Source organism: Ruditapes philippinarum, unplaced genomic scaffold (assembly GCF_026571515.1).
Source record: "Ruditapes philippinarum isolate M1 unplaced genomic scaffold, ASM2657151v2 ctg2162_1_1_1_1, whole genome shotgun sequence".
Classification (NCBI taxonomy): domain Eukaryota; kingdom Metazoa; phylum Mollusca; class Bivalvia; order Venerida; family Veneridae; genus Ruditapes; species Ruditapes philippinarum.
In genome coordinates, this window is record NW_026859350.1 from 88,250 (window position 1) to 103,074 (window position 14,825).

Below are 14,825 nucleotides of genomic sequence, written 5' to 3' on the forward strand. Positions count from 1 at the left end.
TGCTTGTTTTTTATAATTAATGTCATGGCTAATATTCAGGTCGCCGTTTAGTAAGGTGTGTCTTAGTACAGACTTTAGAAAAAAACATCAAAGAGTCGAAGTCTGATATAATTATACAAGAGACATCCAAAGAAATAGTGGTTGTTACTTTCAAGGAGGTCACATGGACAATTTGGCGAGGGAGCATATTTTTTCTGTTTATGTGATTGTTTAGAAAGCTACATTCTGTTCAGAGCCGAGTGTGAATGACTTGTCATTTTCTTCCACCTATGTAATATCATTTAGGGATTTTGAAGTTAACTTTTAGTTGCGTTTTAAAGGGGGACAACGATGATGAGTTTTGATTTTCTCTTGTGAGGGAGTTCCAATCTCTCAAAGTAGATAGCAGAAATGCATTATGGTAAAGAGAAGTACTTGTTCGTATTGTTGGCATATCAGAAGCATTTCGTAAACTGTACCTGGAAGTTTCTCGACTAAAGACGATTTTCTAGTGAAAAGGCTATTGATCAGTTAAATATTGCCTTGATGGAAAATCATATAAATTGAAACCGCCACCTGGTCGGTTACCTAAATTAGTTCAAATGCCATTTACACATGGCGTGATGACTTTAACCGAGTCATACTCAAATTTTCCTGGTTCTATCGTCTTGGTTGTTTCTTTTCTCTGTTTCTCCATTAGCAGTGGTATGAAGATAGGCCGATAGGAGGATAAACCATCATTGATGGTATATGAATGAACTTTTTTGACAAAGGAGTAAAGATTTGAAGTCCATATGCTTCCATGATTGTATAGCTATTTATCTGTGCCCTAGGATCTTTAACTAATGTATGCATGGTCTTTAACTAATCACGTGACCGGTCAGGTTCAACACTGATTAGAGACGAGTAACAATTATAATAATAATGATAAAATCTTTATTTAAAGAAGGTAACAAATTAATATAAATACCACCGTAGAAAACAAATAACATATCTTAAATTTAAATTTGGCTTTCTAAACAATATATATAGAAACACAAACACAAAACATCATAAAACAACTACAACTTTTGCCCTCTAACTTTTTCAGACAAACGCTTTTTGTAGATATTAAATATTTATAGATTTTCATATACAAATATATTAACAAATATACATGCATAATAAGTATGATAACAAAATGACATAGTTATGAAGATATTTATTTGCTCTGCAAGATATGTTTTATATTTATTTTTAAAAGATGTCAGAGAATTAGAAGAAGGGATATTAGATGGTATTCTATTCCAAATCTTTGCACCAATGTTACAAACAGTGTTTTTACCATTATTTGTCCGTTGTTTAGGTATAGCTATGTCATCATGTGATGGTGATCTTGAATTGTCAATTTTATTGCTAGAAAAAGTCAAATTTTCAGATTTATAAGATGGAGCTAGATTAATGCAAGCTTTACAGTATGAAAATTGCATCGTTCATTGAACGGCATCCACCCAAGTTCTTTCAGTATAATTACCGGTATCTTGATTTCTTATTCGAGATGTTTTGCATTTTACCTATTCTATTTAAAGACCTTAAATTTTCTTTGCTCCAAACAGTACAGCAATAATCAAACTTCGACATTATAAAATAACTATTTCATTTCATCTGTCAAATATATACGCCTCAATAATGCTATTTTTGAGTTAAAATTTGAACAAAGCACTTCAATTTGGTAATTCTAGGACAAGTTATTATCAATATAAACACCTGATATTTTTACATTTTCTATTTTTGTTTTGCAATACATATAGTAAGTTCATTACAATAATTACTTTTTTGTTTCTTACATAATATCATGCATTTTGTTATATTTGGATGGATTAATATATTGTTTAAATTGCACCCTCGATCTATGGCATGTAAATTTTGTTGAAGTTAACTTTCTACTGCATTCAAATCATGCTTGTGCAAAAATCTTTCTTATGCTTATATGTATTATATACATTAAAATTCTAATAATGACATGATCATAATCGTTGTATCTTTAACCAAAACTAACTTTGAAGAGTGCAATACTGACAAGTGTACTTAAAAACATCTTGTGTATTGTTTACAAAAGTCTCTAAACTAACCATGACGTATTTTTCTTTCATTTTAGTATTTGTGGTTTAAACACAATCATGCTTTCAGTAAATATTTATACCTTGCACTTTTAGTTCATTTATTGACCTCTTTGATAATGATGAGCAATATAGGTCATTTTATGAATTTGACACGTTTATTTACCGTTTTATGTTATATAATAATACACTTTTTTTTCTTAAAAAAATCCAAATTTTCATTACTTGTAGACTCAATTAAAAATTTGAAGTTGTAAATTTGACAACATGCTGTTTCTATGAGCAAAATTGAAAATGGCATAGTGACTTCATTTCAAGAGATCGTTTTAGAAGAGGAAGTAAAAATCTGACCGATAGGGTCACGAACAGTTACAATGATTCGGATCTTATCATATATTCGTACATGTTATCTGTGAAATGTCGCACAGTGCTGTCTGGTTAATAGTACTGGATGACATAAAATAAGTCTTATAGTTTTTTCTCCCCATCATTTATAAATTTTGCTATGGTATAAAACTATAAATCATTGAATTATGTAATATAAATGTTGCTTTTCGTAGTTTTTAGTATAAAAATATTGTTATATTTATTGACCTTTATTGCAAAAAGTAAAGAACGAAAAACCTTTATTCACTTTGACAATTGAAATATACATGTTTTATTTAATCAACAGATAACCGTCACTGTACAACCGTTGCTTGGATACGAGAATCATACATTTATTTTTGTATTTATTTATCATAAGTTAAGCCAATGAAACCTAGATACATGTATTTTTTACGCTTTGCAACCAGCCAAAAATCAATTCAAAATCTTTTTTATATACCACCAGGATAAATTACAATGTACATAAAAATCATTATTTGTATCCATGGTCCATTTTTGCATGTTAAGATCCACTGTGCTACTGTTACTTCATACAAAACTATTTTTTCTTCTTGTCTGTGTTGTTATTATCATTAGAATTGATAAGATACAAAATGGCAAGACATAGCTTCGGTTTTAGTTGAGCTAGGAAGTAAACTGCTTCCTTTTATATTACAATTATGTAAACATTATGACACAAAAAATAAATAATACATTGATGAATGCAAAATAAATAAAGTTTGTTTATAAACATAACAATTGTACTTATAAATAATGTAACATAATTACAGAAATTCTCTCGATAACCATACATTGCACTGAAACTTAATGTATACAAATATTCGCCCACATCTTTCATGTTCATGCATAAAATCTAACAATATGATAAACATTTTATGCGTGCACCAATCTTATATAAATTATATAAATTTTAAAAGTATAGCTGATTACAAAATGGTTAACTTTAATCTGCATAACACCATTCTGCATATCGCTTACATAAAACATATTTTCTTGTCTACAATGTCCAAATATGTAGTCAAATTTCGTATTTTCTTCACACATAAATTTTCATTGATTGTAAATCACGCGAGGATCTGAAAATGATTTAACAAATGTTTAAGCTGCATGCCAGATAAATAATATAGTTTTTGTTCTATGATGGTTTAATATAATTATCCTCCTCAAGACATTGGATGATTTGCTCTTCTAAAAGCCGTGTGACACCAGCCATTCCATGTGTATCATCTGAAAAATACACAATTCGAATTTGTACAATTATCACTTACAAGCGAAATTGTACGTTGAAAAAAATCATATCTTAATGAAAATATCTAATCATAAGTGTGTTCTTATGAAGGAAAGAAAACAAATGTCAAGGTGAATGCTGGGATAAGCTATTTTTTCATAAAAGTGATTCAAAACTTTGCCTGAATTAAATTTAAACATCCGATCGATGGAAAGGCGACTCACAGAATGAGCAAATAGAGATGGTACGAATAATTAAAGAGGCGAATCGTTTTATAATATTATGAATCAATGTATATCTATTAACGTATTGTAACAATATAAAGAAATGTAGTTTGCGTTTTATACGGTCTTTTATTTTGTACGTATGTATGAAAAAGATATGAAAATTTGAAAAATCATTTTGATAATCAAGAATTAAAATAAACCACTTTTTTGGAAAGGAGTGAAATTACAAAAAATAAAGTAATCAGTTTCTTTTCTTGAAAAGAAGATTAATCAAAGGCAATGAAAATAAAACTTTATCTGTGCAAATCAAACTTGGGACTGTTTTAGGGTGTGTATGTGAGACTATGTACAGTGCAACATCACTCCCTTATCCCTACCTTTGCAACGGTCAAATGAGCACTAAAAGGAACCAAAAGATTCCATAGGACTAGAAACTGACATTGAGATTTAGTGTTGGTACATGTATTTGCTGCGTGTTTTTAAAAATAGAAAATCGTGACGTGTTATGTAATAATAATGATGATAGTGCCGTTAATATAAAGTTACTTAACGGGAAGTCTTATTTAACAAGAGTTATCAAACCTTCAAAATAAACGATTGAGCATTTATCCTTCACATCTCCAATTTCTTTGTTGAACTTTTCGTGTTTCATTATTTCATTAGAAAACTCTGCGAATTGTTTTGCCTGCTTCTTCATTTCCGACACGCTTAACCCGGCAAACGGGAGTCGGGTCATGTCGTTCAAGGCAATAACTGGCGTGGCATACTCACGGGCGTAGCAAACCCTCTGAAATCCACGCAACGTTAAAACAAAATCGGATTGTTTCATAAGAATGCAGCTTTAAACTATTTGCATGAGTTTGAAATTCTCCTATTGCTGATCTTAATATAATTACATGTACATGTATATAAAATCATCTGATTGTGTCTATTGAAAATATAATAATTGAACATGGACAAAGTAAATTGGCTGTTTATTAATATGATACACAACTATTGATACACAACTATTTTCTTCCCAGCCTTCATTTAATAATTCAATATTTGGTAAAGTATCATTTAAATACACAATTAAGAGAGTTGGGAAAGAGTAATCAATTTTATCAAATAGAATGTTTGCTTAAGATTTTAAAAACAACAACAATAAAAGCAACACAATTGTATAAAGTTCAAAGATCCTTTAAAGATGTATCCTGTCTAAGACGGTGCTAGGGGGTCATTATCAGGCACGGTCATCATGCATTTCACGTCATAGGACACATAATCATGTTTAGTCTGCATCAAATTTATATTTAACATGTAAGACGGGCTTAAATGCTCTTAATTCACTTGTTTATTTGAAATACAGTTGTAAAGCAATTATTAATCATAAAGAAGTGCATAAGTTATTAGAAAAGCATAAAAAGAGAGCCAAATTACCTGTCCCTTCCATTTTCCAGGTTTTGATAACGTCAGAACATAAAGTTGAAGAAAATATTTACGAGAGCCAATAACTATTGGTTCCAAAGGTCCGATGTGTTCCTCGTGTTCAAATTGTGTGCCAGGTGGGGGGAATTCACATGACTCCGGTACGATAACAAACACTTTAGGAACAATATGGCAGCTAAGTTCGCGCTTTGTAACTGCATCCGTAAACCGTTCTTTGAAGTCTGAAAAAAGTTTCCAATTTCTTTATTCGCATTTAGAACCCTTTTTTAGAATTTTATCCTCGCAATAGTGTTCAGCATATTTTGTTCTTGTCATTTCGGGATCATTGATTTCAATACAATATTAAATACAGATTCAGGCGGTGCTGGGGTGCTAAACGATTATGCAGATTTTCAATATCTGTCATGGAGAGATTCGACAAAATCGAATCTGCAACTTTGAAAATTATTTTCATTGCTCAGAAGTCTTATAAAATCTGTGAAATTATTGATTTTAAAGTTATATTGAAATACAATGTAATGCATATTTTTCTTTTTATAAAAACAATATTATTGATATAAAAATGAAATTAATAAGCTGGAAAAAAACCAATGAATTTTCAGAACTACTAAGTGTAACTTACCTTTTCCATTATCAGTTTTGCCGACGAGATTAAAAGACATATAATTTAACATGTACGAGTACGCCAGCCCCTCATACAATGAGCCTGCAGGCAGGAGCTCCTCCAAATTCCTCTCATCTATACCAATAAATTATAAAATTATAACTTAACATTCACATTTAAGACTTAATATATTGTTGCCTTAATTTTATAGGAGTTAAATCGTTATTGAACTATGATGGTGTGAAAAAAGGTGAAGGATATGTTAGAAGAACTGCAAAAACAAGAGTCAGCTCTTGTTGACTTATATGGCCTATTAACAATAACTTTGTGTCAATGCGGGTAAAAATAACCTAATTATAACTTATAGATTCATGTTGCTAAATTTAACTTTAACTCTGTGAATATTTCATATTAAGAAGATAAAACTCGCATCTTTCCGAAGAGATGAAGTGTTTAAATAAGCTTAAAGCTTACAACACAATCGAACTAAAATAAATGTGTATAAACTTTATATACTAGTATTTTCATTTTGCGTTACCCAACATTTGCCTGATACTTTCAAATTTTTATACCTTGCATAGTACTCCACATAGTGTCTAGATAGCAAGGGTCTTCTTCACTTAAAATAGTTATCCATTTTAAACTGTAAGGAATATCTTTCATATTTACACCTTTTGCAACAATAGGTATGACCTGAAAAGAAATATTTTCTTGTTGTATAATATCTTAAAATTGTCTTTTACATATACTATTCAAAAATCTTATTATATCTATATGAAGAAGAAGAACTTTTATATGTAAATTTGAGTTATCATGTCTCTTTAAAAATTATAAAACACAAGTTTGTCCTTTTTCAGAGAAAAAGACAACATTGTTCATTTTGAATTTTGAAAGTGCCTTTAAGAATATAACAACAATAAATAATAGAAAATTATAAAGGTGTTTCAGAATGTCATTTGAAAAGTACAATTACACAATATTTTACCAATATCTTATTTTACCAATAACTTATTCTATCAATATTTTATTTTAGCAATATCTTTCTTTACCAATGTCTTATTTTATCAATATTTAATTTTATCAATGTCTCATTTTATCAAAATGTTATCTTACCAATATATTATTAATAATGAAAAATAATACCCAGCGTAAATACTTTTTTCATTATTGTCCATTTTTTCATTTAAGGCAAGACATTTGCGTAAAACTTTAGACGAAAGTTGAATTAATTTAGCTAATTAGTTGAGCGTACATTAATTTGATTTAATAATAAACCAACCTGCACTTTGTTTTTGGAAATGCTAATTGACATTGCTTCATTAAATTCATGTATCATATTCCCGTCTTTAATTGAAGTGTCAGTCAGAACAAAAATCCTCCAATTTGTATCTGTTGCTTCAAGGTCAGTCTCATCTGACTCGTCGCAGGTAAAATTTACATTGTGCTTTGTTAGAAAGTCTGTTATTTCATCAACCAATGGCTGATTTGTGTTTTTATCTGCAGAGTAAGTCACTGTCACTTTACATGTCTTGTCCTGTAATTAGTTTGTATAGAATGTAAAGTGCAAAAGTATAAAAGTACTGATAATATAACAAAATAATTTGATAAAAAGATAAATTGTATTATCCCTTACAACAATAAATAAAGAAAAAATAACAAGTTATAAAGAAAACCAATTAATAAAGAAAACATGAATTAATAAAGAAAACAACTAATACAGAAAAAAACCAATTTATAAAGAAAACAATTAAAAAAAAGAAAAAATAATTAATTAAGAAAAAATAATAAAGAAAATAATTAATTAAGAGCCAATTAATGTTTTACTTCACAGCCTGCTTAAGATTCGTTTATAAAAAAAGCAGAACATTTCTAAATGTCAAAATGTTACAAAATTGAAAAGTTTTATAAAATGTTGTTTGAAGATATATAAAACTTACACAGTTTTCAAAAACTCCATTTCTTTTTTGTATTGCCTTCGGTTCCTAAAATTGAATAATTTTACTTATAAATTCTGGAATTTGCTATATTTCCAATATAACAGTGTTATGCTAGCCTGTACATCCGTTAAGCATGACTATTTTTTGCTATTCAAATACATGTATATTGTTGTGATATATAAATGACTTTCATTTATAAATCAATAATCATATTTAAGAAAACATTTATTAAATGTTAATAGTAAAAATATTCGAAAAAAGAGAATGTTTATAAGGAGTAAATTCATCAGTAAAGATTTATAAAATTTTCAGTTTACCAGACCATTGAATTTAATATGACGTTAAACTTACAATGTCTGTTAAATTGTTAAGTTCGGCCTCTAATGCTGTCCATATATCCTGAGCAGGACTTGAAGAAAATTTTTGTTCTGAAGTTAAAAAAGAAGGAAGTGTTAAACATTAAATCAGTACGCATAATAAATCCTAAGCAGATACACTTGAGTGACAATTGTTTTAAAAGTTTATATAGGGAAGACAATTGTATATTCTTCTTAACCACACAATATTACTATAATTAAAATAAATAATCTCGGTCTATGGCGATTGATTGTTAGGAATCATAATTACCTTATAATAATATTTTGTTACAATCTATAATTATTAAACAGTATTGCAATCTATTAATGGTTTCTTTTTTATGCAGTCGGCAATTTTAATACTAGCAGTCTTTTCTTTAATGTACAGTCTTTAACACGTTGAACTTCTTCTGTTTATTGTAATCATTTGTTTATTCTTTTCATATCATGTAAACACGGTGATATTGTATTAATTGTATGCAACGAGATCTTTTATAATAAAAGTTATTAAAATAATACAATTATTATTTTCTTATAACATTATAATACTCATATTTTGTAATCATTGACATCTTAAATGGTGAAAGTTTTGGAAATGTTACTGATCTAATTATTTACAATTTAATTATTATATGTAATGGAACATATTTTAAAGTAATGATCCATAAGGAAACTTGCAACATACATTTCTTTATGTCTTGATAAACTTACTATTAAACATTATAATGTTTGCAGTGTCCTTGCATTCCAGGTTACTGCGATGTTCGACTAGTTCCTTCAGTGTCATATAAAACCTGATCACCTGATAGTGTAAATCAATGTTGGCAAAACCCATTGTCTTCATCTTTAACATTGTAGCAATTATAAACGGGCAATCGGCGCAGAAATAGTAAAACTGAAACAGAAAAGGGACAAGGTCAAAGAAAGCTGTATGCATTTGAGCCGTGTCACGACAAAACCAACATAGTGCGTTTGCGACCAGCATGGATCCAGACCAGCCTGCGCATCCGCGCAGTCTGATCAGGATCCATGCTGTTCGCTTACAAACCCTATAGCAAGTAGAGAAACTGATAGCGAACAGCATGGATCCTGATCAGACTGCGCGGATGCGCAGGCTGGTCTGGATCCATGCTGGTCGCAAACACATTATGTTGGTTTTGTCGTGACACGGCTCATTTAGTTTGATAATAAAGATAGATAAAAGTTGACTTTATTTATTTAAACGTGAAATTTGAATTTGGACGTTCTTGACCTTTTTCATGCCTTATTAACATTTTTGTCGTGTGTGAAATTGTTTTATCTGAGAATGAACGGATTGTGCAATGTTATTCATTTTGTCTTCTTTTTTCACTTGAAAAATGTTGGATATCAATGACTTTTACCTCGCTTCCTTTCGTGATTTTGTAAATAGTCAAAGTATATTTTCGTCTCTTGTCACCATGCGTGGCATCAATATCGAGCGTTTTGTCCATCTTTTCTATCACGAAGTTTTCATAACTACCTTCCAGTGGTGTGACGTCACACGATTCTGGTATGACGATAAACATCTTCTTTGAGAATTTGTCAGATGTGAAAATGTCCACTTGCTCAACCGATTTTGAAATGGCTGAAACAAAATTTGTCTTTTATTTTTAATTCGTTGTATGTTTTTCAAATTATGTTTTCTTTTATTCTTTTGTTAACCTTTTCTCCCATTGTTTACAAAAGAAGTTGAAAATTCTGACAACCAACATACGTCATGACGCCAGGAGAGACGTTTAAGAATTGAAACATTATGCAATTTTATCATCAATCTTTATTCTTCAGTTGAATAATTTGTTGGCTACCATTGGGTTAGAACCTTTTTTCTAGTTTAAATGAATATTTCTTGTACTTTCGTTATCATGTTAACTTCAGTCTCTTGTAGGTGAATTGGGATATGTATCATTGCTGATTGATAAGAAATATGTTTAAAATCAGCCCTACTCTATGCAAAAAGAGTTTGTAATGATTGGTTTCATAAAATCTAACAGACTTTAATATGCTGTATAAAACATAAGGTAAATAATAGGACAGAATTAATATTATTAAAATTAGGCTGCCTACCTGGAATTCTAAAATTTGACTACATACCTGGCAGAACATATGTTAAGTAACCACTGAAATAGTTGAACACAAGACCATGTGCAACATTTCCTGCCGGGAGAAGTTTCTGTGTCGGTATGTTCTCTATACATTAAACATAAGTCAGAAAAATAATTATTAAACATGATATTGATGTGACAATTTGAATGGTTTGCCAAATGATACTAAATGATCATCTATATTTGTATAAATATTCATTTCATGAAGTTGGTGTTAAATCATCTTAAATTTAAATTCTTTACCACATACCCCCCCCCCTTAAAAAAATAGCCCATCCAAACAAAACAAAGCAAAACAGAGCTACTTTTTAACACTCTTGACACAATTATTTTATTATTTACATCCTTATTTTGAAACCTGTATTGTTAAAAGTAATAAAACTAGATACATTATATAATTTTAAAAATGAAGTCATTTTTCGGCTATAGTTAGGGAAAACCTTTAAGGACTGCAAAATGAAAGAAAAAATCAAATTACCTTTAATCATTTTTATAAAGGACTCTTTCCAATGCTCTTTGTTAAAATCCACTACAATATCAGGTATTGTGGCCAACATTCCGTGCTTAAATTCCAACCTATCTTTTTCTGAAACGCCTGCAAAAACCAAACGAACGCTCAGAATGTTTCCACGTTGTGAATTCTCCAGTGCTACTTGAGTTTCTAAAGACACCCAATGAGATTTCATGGAATGTTCTGTAACCAAAATCAGCACGATTTCCGCGTGTTTTATGGCATACACAATATTGTCGAATACTGGTTTCCCGATGGTGAATGCATGGCGTTCACTTTTATAGTCAAACGAACTCAGTCCAAATTCTTCAAGTGTTTTGTTTATAATAGCAGCTTGTGAAGAGTCTTCAGCACTATGCACAATAAATACATCAGCTTTTGCTGACTTGACAGTGTCGGTGTCTTCTGATTTCATTTTGTTATTTGTGATGTCTTACAAATCCGTCGAAATTCGATTAAAATGTGTACTGAAATTGTTTTTATAAATACCCTTAAGGAAAATGTTGATGAAACATATTTTATTAATCAATTCAATCAATATTTCAATAAAACATAAACAAATTAAAGAATACAAAAAAAAATAAATGTTATGAATAATCAAATTAATATATATAATAGATTTCAAAAGAATTGCAACGCTTAACCTTCATAATTACTTCATCAAGAACAAGTCAATTATTTGTTGTTTTAATTTTTTTTTATATTTATCAAATTATGCAATCATTTTCTACGAGATTGTTTAATACCACGAATAAAATTCCTAATCTAGCACTTGTAGTCAATTTATGCCGTCATTTTTTTTTCATTTGAAAATTTGCAAATTATATAAATAAAATTCATTTCTAATATTATTTCTAATATAATCTTCATTATAAAATATGACAACAAAGATCACCAATCACGGAGGGCAGCTCCAAATAAGGTCCAGCAATGCACACTTGACCACAGAACAGACTTTTGTACAACTGTTTTGCTAATATTTAAATCACTTATTTTTCTGACAACCTTTTTTAAATTTGCTTTAATTTAACACATGAGTTGTTTTTGTTTTATTATTATTTTTATTAAATATTTTGTTTTATTATTATTTTTATTAAATATTTCGTCTTAAAAAATGTTGAATATATAATCAAATATCCTAGTCCATCTGTTGCTTCTAAAAAGTTATATTTAAAAATCTTCACGAAACAATGATTATTTTTTGTGATCTGTGGTATTATTTGTTACATTATTATTAAAAATGATAAATTTATCACCATTACAAATTAAAAAGAAACAATTCACTTACAATATGCGTCTGTCAGTTATAAATAGTGAAAAATATAACAAATTATTTCCTCGTTTTAGATTAGTAATTACATTATAAATAAATCTATTTAATAAAGATATTCTTTCTAAAGTTTTTTGTCATTGCCCAATCCAAAATATCATTTTCATATTAAATTATATCTATTATCCGAGAATACTTTAAGATTTGCTTTTTAATTGTATGCATGTATATTGCATCGTTGAACACTTTTTTATTATTTCAATTATAACTTTTATTTATTATTTCATTTTCATTTATCCTACAACTTAAATTTAATTTAATAATATTAATTAAAAGCTATAAGTTACCATGAGCCGCAGAAACAAATCATAAAATATAAAGATTTACTTGGAAGGCACGCGGAAATCTTTTAACAGTTCGGAAAGTAATGTGGAAATACCATACGGAAAAGTTATCAGTACGCATGCGCATGTGTAAAAACCTGTTATCTGCATAAATTATGTTGATGTCGGCCATGTTTTCTTTTTTGTACATACGAGTTCATGTATTTGTTTACAAAATAACTTTATAGGTACACCCAATACTATGACTATTTTTTCTCTAATTTAGTTAATATTTAATACATAAAAATAAACAAATTAAAATATTTCAATTTACTTTCTTTTGTTCCATACTTAACATATAGACAAAAATCACGTTGATTTCATACTGTTAAACAATAACTTTTTACTTGAAAAATGTAACATTGCACTCTGAAAAATTAAGGCAAATACGAGAAGGAAGAAAACAGATACAATACTTTCATGATTTTGTTGTAGTTCATTTGAAGGTGCGACACGTACAAATGAAATATAAATGTATTACAAAACTTTTAACATACCAAATACAAACTAAGAATAATAAATCATTGTGATAATTTACTTCATGTGATGACAAAATATATTGTTTCAAGATTTTTTTTCTTATTTAATCCAAAATGATAGTTTATTTTGTTCGGGGCGGTGGTTGTCTGTTGACAAACTGTAAACGATACAAAATCAAGTTAAAATTTTGAAGCAATATATATTTTAAATTCTTTATTTTTTAAACAATCTAAATTAAACAAATGTCCACTTTGAGCCGAAAAATAAGTGCATTACAAAATAACATGTATGGAGTGTGCTTATATTAATATACTTCTTTAATAATCTTATACTGGTGCTTTTTATTTATTTATTTATTTATTTATTTATTTATTTATTTATTTATTTATTTATTTATTTATTTATTTATTTATTTATTCATTTATTTATTCATTTTTGTAGATATGAATAAAAACAGACGTTGATTATATAAAAAAAATTCCTTAAAGATAACATGTATTTTTTTATTCTAGAGTTAAATCACCTTAAATTTGATTATCCTTTGTTTTTGTTTGACATCTTTAAACTAAACAAGAATTTGTCTTGCTAAATATTTCCGCTTATCAAATCTATAAAAATGATATCTACATATATATGAGTATAAATATTTCTGTCATCATTGTACAGTTATTGGATAGATAATTCGATTGTTTAATTTATGTTTTATTTATATTTTGTCAAAATATAACATGTACATGTATATAAAAAAAACGACAACAAAAAATGAGAAAATTGAAAATCGAAGACTCTGTTTTGTTGTTTTATCGAGACATTTCAAGAAAGATATGAACTGTGAAGCGTCTCTCAGCGCCCCCTCCCTGGCACAGCCTAAAGCGATTTTCAAATTTCTATACTTAACGCAATGAAATCAATCATGCCAAAGAGATTTTTTTAAATCTTAATTCTCAATATTTTCAAGTTAGTTTTTACCTGCCTTTTTTAAAAAGTGTTATACTTTTTCAATTCTAGAAACAGTCGAATGCTGTAGTAATTTAATTGAATGCAATTCCACTTTTAATCAAAATTTAAATTAATGTTCTTTTACACACAAAAATACGTTGTCCTAAAACTACAGCACAATTTAACATTTTGTCACACTCTTTTATATATATTGAAGGAATTGACAAAAAACCGCTTACAATTCGTTCTTCCGTCGTCGCTCTAAACTGAAATGAAAAGAGATAGAATTATGAAAAATTAATAGGATATGCTTTACAGGAAACGTAAAATAAAATCAGAAGCTTAAAGAAATTATATATTTATCTTAAATATGACGTGAAATACAGTTTATGATATATATTATCCAAAAATATGTTAGAAACTATGACATTTGTAGTTAGTACGTTTCAAAAACTGCGGTTAAGAAAATTTCTAGGAACTTTAATTTCTTTTCAACAAGCATTTCATTTCCACCAGATGATTTATTGTGTTTCATATTTTGTTACACAAAATATTCCTACCATTTAAATGCGCATTATGTAAATCATGTTTTCCCCTAATGCATTAGGCTTGTAGGTAGTCCGTGTAAAATAATCGTCGTATGAAGTCAAACAGTATTATTTATCATCTCTACTGGTAACGTGTAAACTTCCTCGGTATTCCCATGTTTCATTCCATAGATTTAAATGAATTCAGACACCTTAAAATAACTATGGATATTTCCAACAACTATATATATTTATTGTTTATAACATACATATTTTTGCAATACTTGGCAACAATCTGTCGTTTACGTATTTCCTTTGTTTTTTTTGTTTTTTTTTTTGCTGTTGTT

At 28.7% G+C, this 14,825-nt stretch overlaps 1 protein-coding gene across 1 annotated transcript; it reads right to left on the minus strand.

Moving 5' to 3' along the window:
• Nucleotides 1–960: 960 nt before the first annotated feature.
• Nucleotides 961–14,612, minus strand: LOC132756177 (uncharacterized). Its single transcript, XM_060747179.1, has 14 exons — nt 14,512–14,612; nt 14,191–14,217; nt 10,847–11,346; nt 10,358–10,453; nt 9,628–9,851; nt 8,957–9,140; nt 8,241–8,317; nt 7,890–7,934; nt 7,232–7,486; nt 6,525–6,645; nt 5,971–6,087; nt 5,340–5,569; nt 4,503–4,707; nt 961–3,692 (listed from the first exon to the last, which is right to left on the minus strand). Exons 3-14 carry the CDS (start codon nt 11,292–11,294, stop codon nt 3,601–3,603), a joined length of 2,094 nt encoding a protein of 697 aa, XP_060603162.1. The 5' UTR covers nt 11,295–11,346; nt 14,191–14,217; nt 14,512–14,612; the 3' UTR covers nt 961–3,600.
• Between the last annotated feature and the right edge of the window lie 213 nt (nt 14,613–14,825).

Coding starts and splice junctions, on each gene's coding strand:
- LOC132756177 (XM_060747179.1), bottom strand. CDS start 11,294: ATGAAATCAGAAGACACCGACACTGTCAAGTCAGCAAAAGCTGATGTA. Junction 10,454..10,846: donor CTTTATAAAAATGATTAAAG/GTAATTTGATTT, acceptor TTTAATGTATAG/AGAACATACCGACACAGAAA. Junction 7,487..7,889: donor ATGGAGTTTTTGAAAACTGT/GTAAGTTTTATA, acceptor AACTAATTACAG/GACAAGACATGTAAAGTGAC.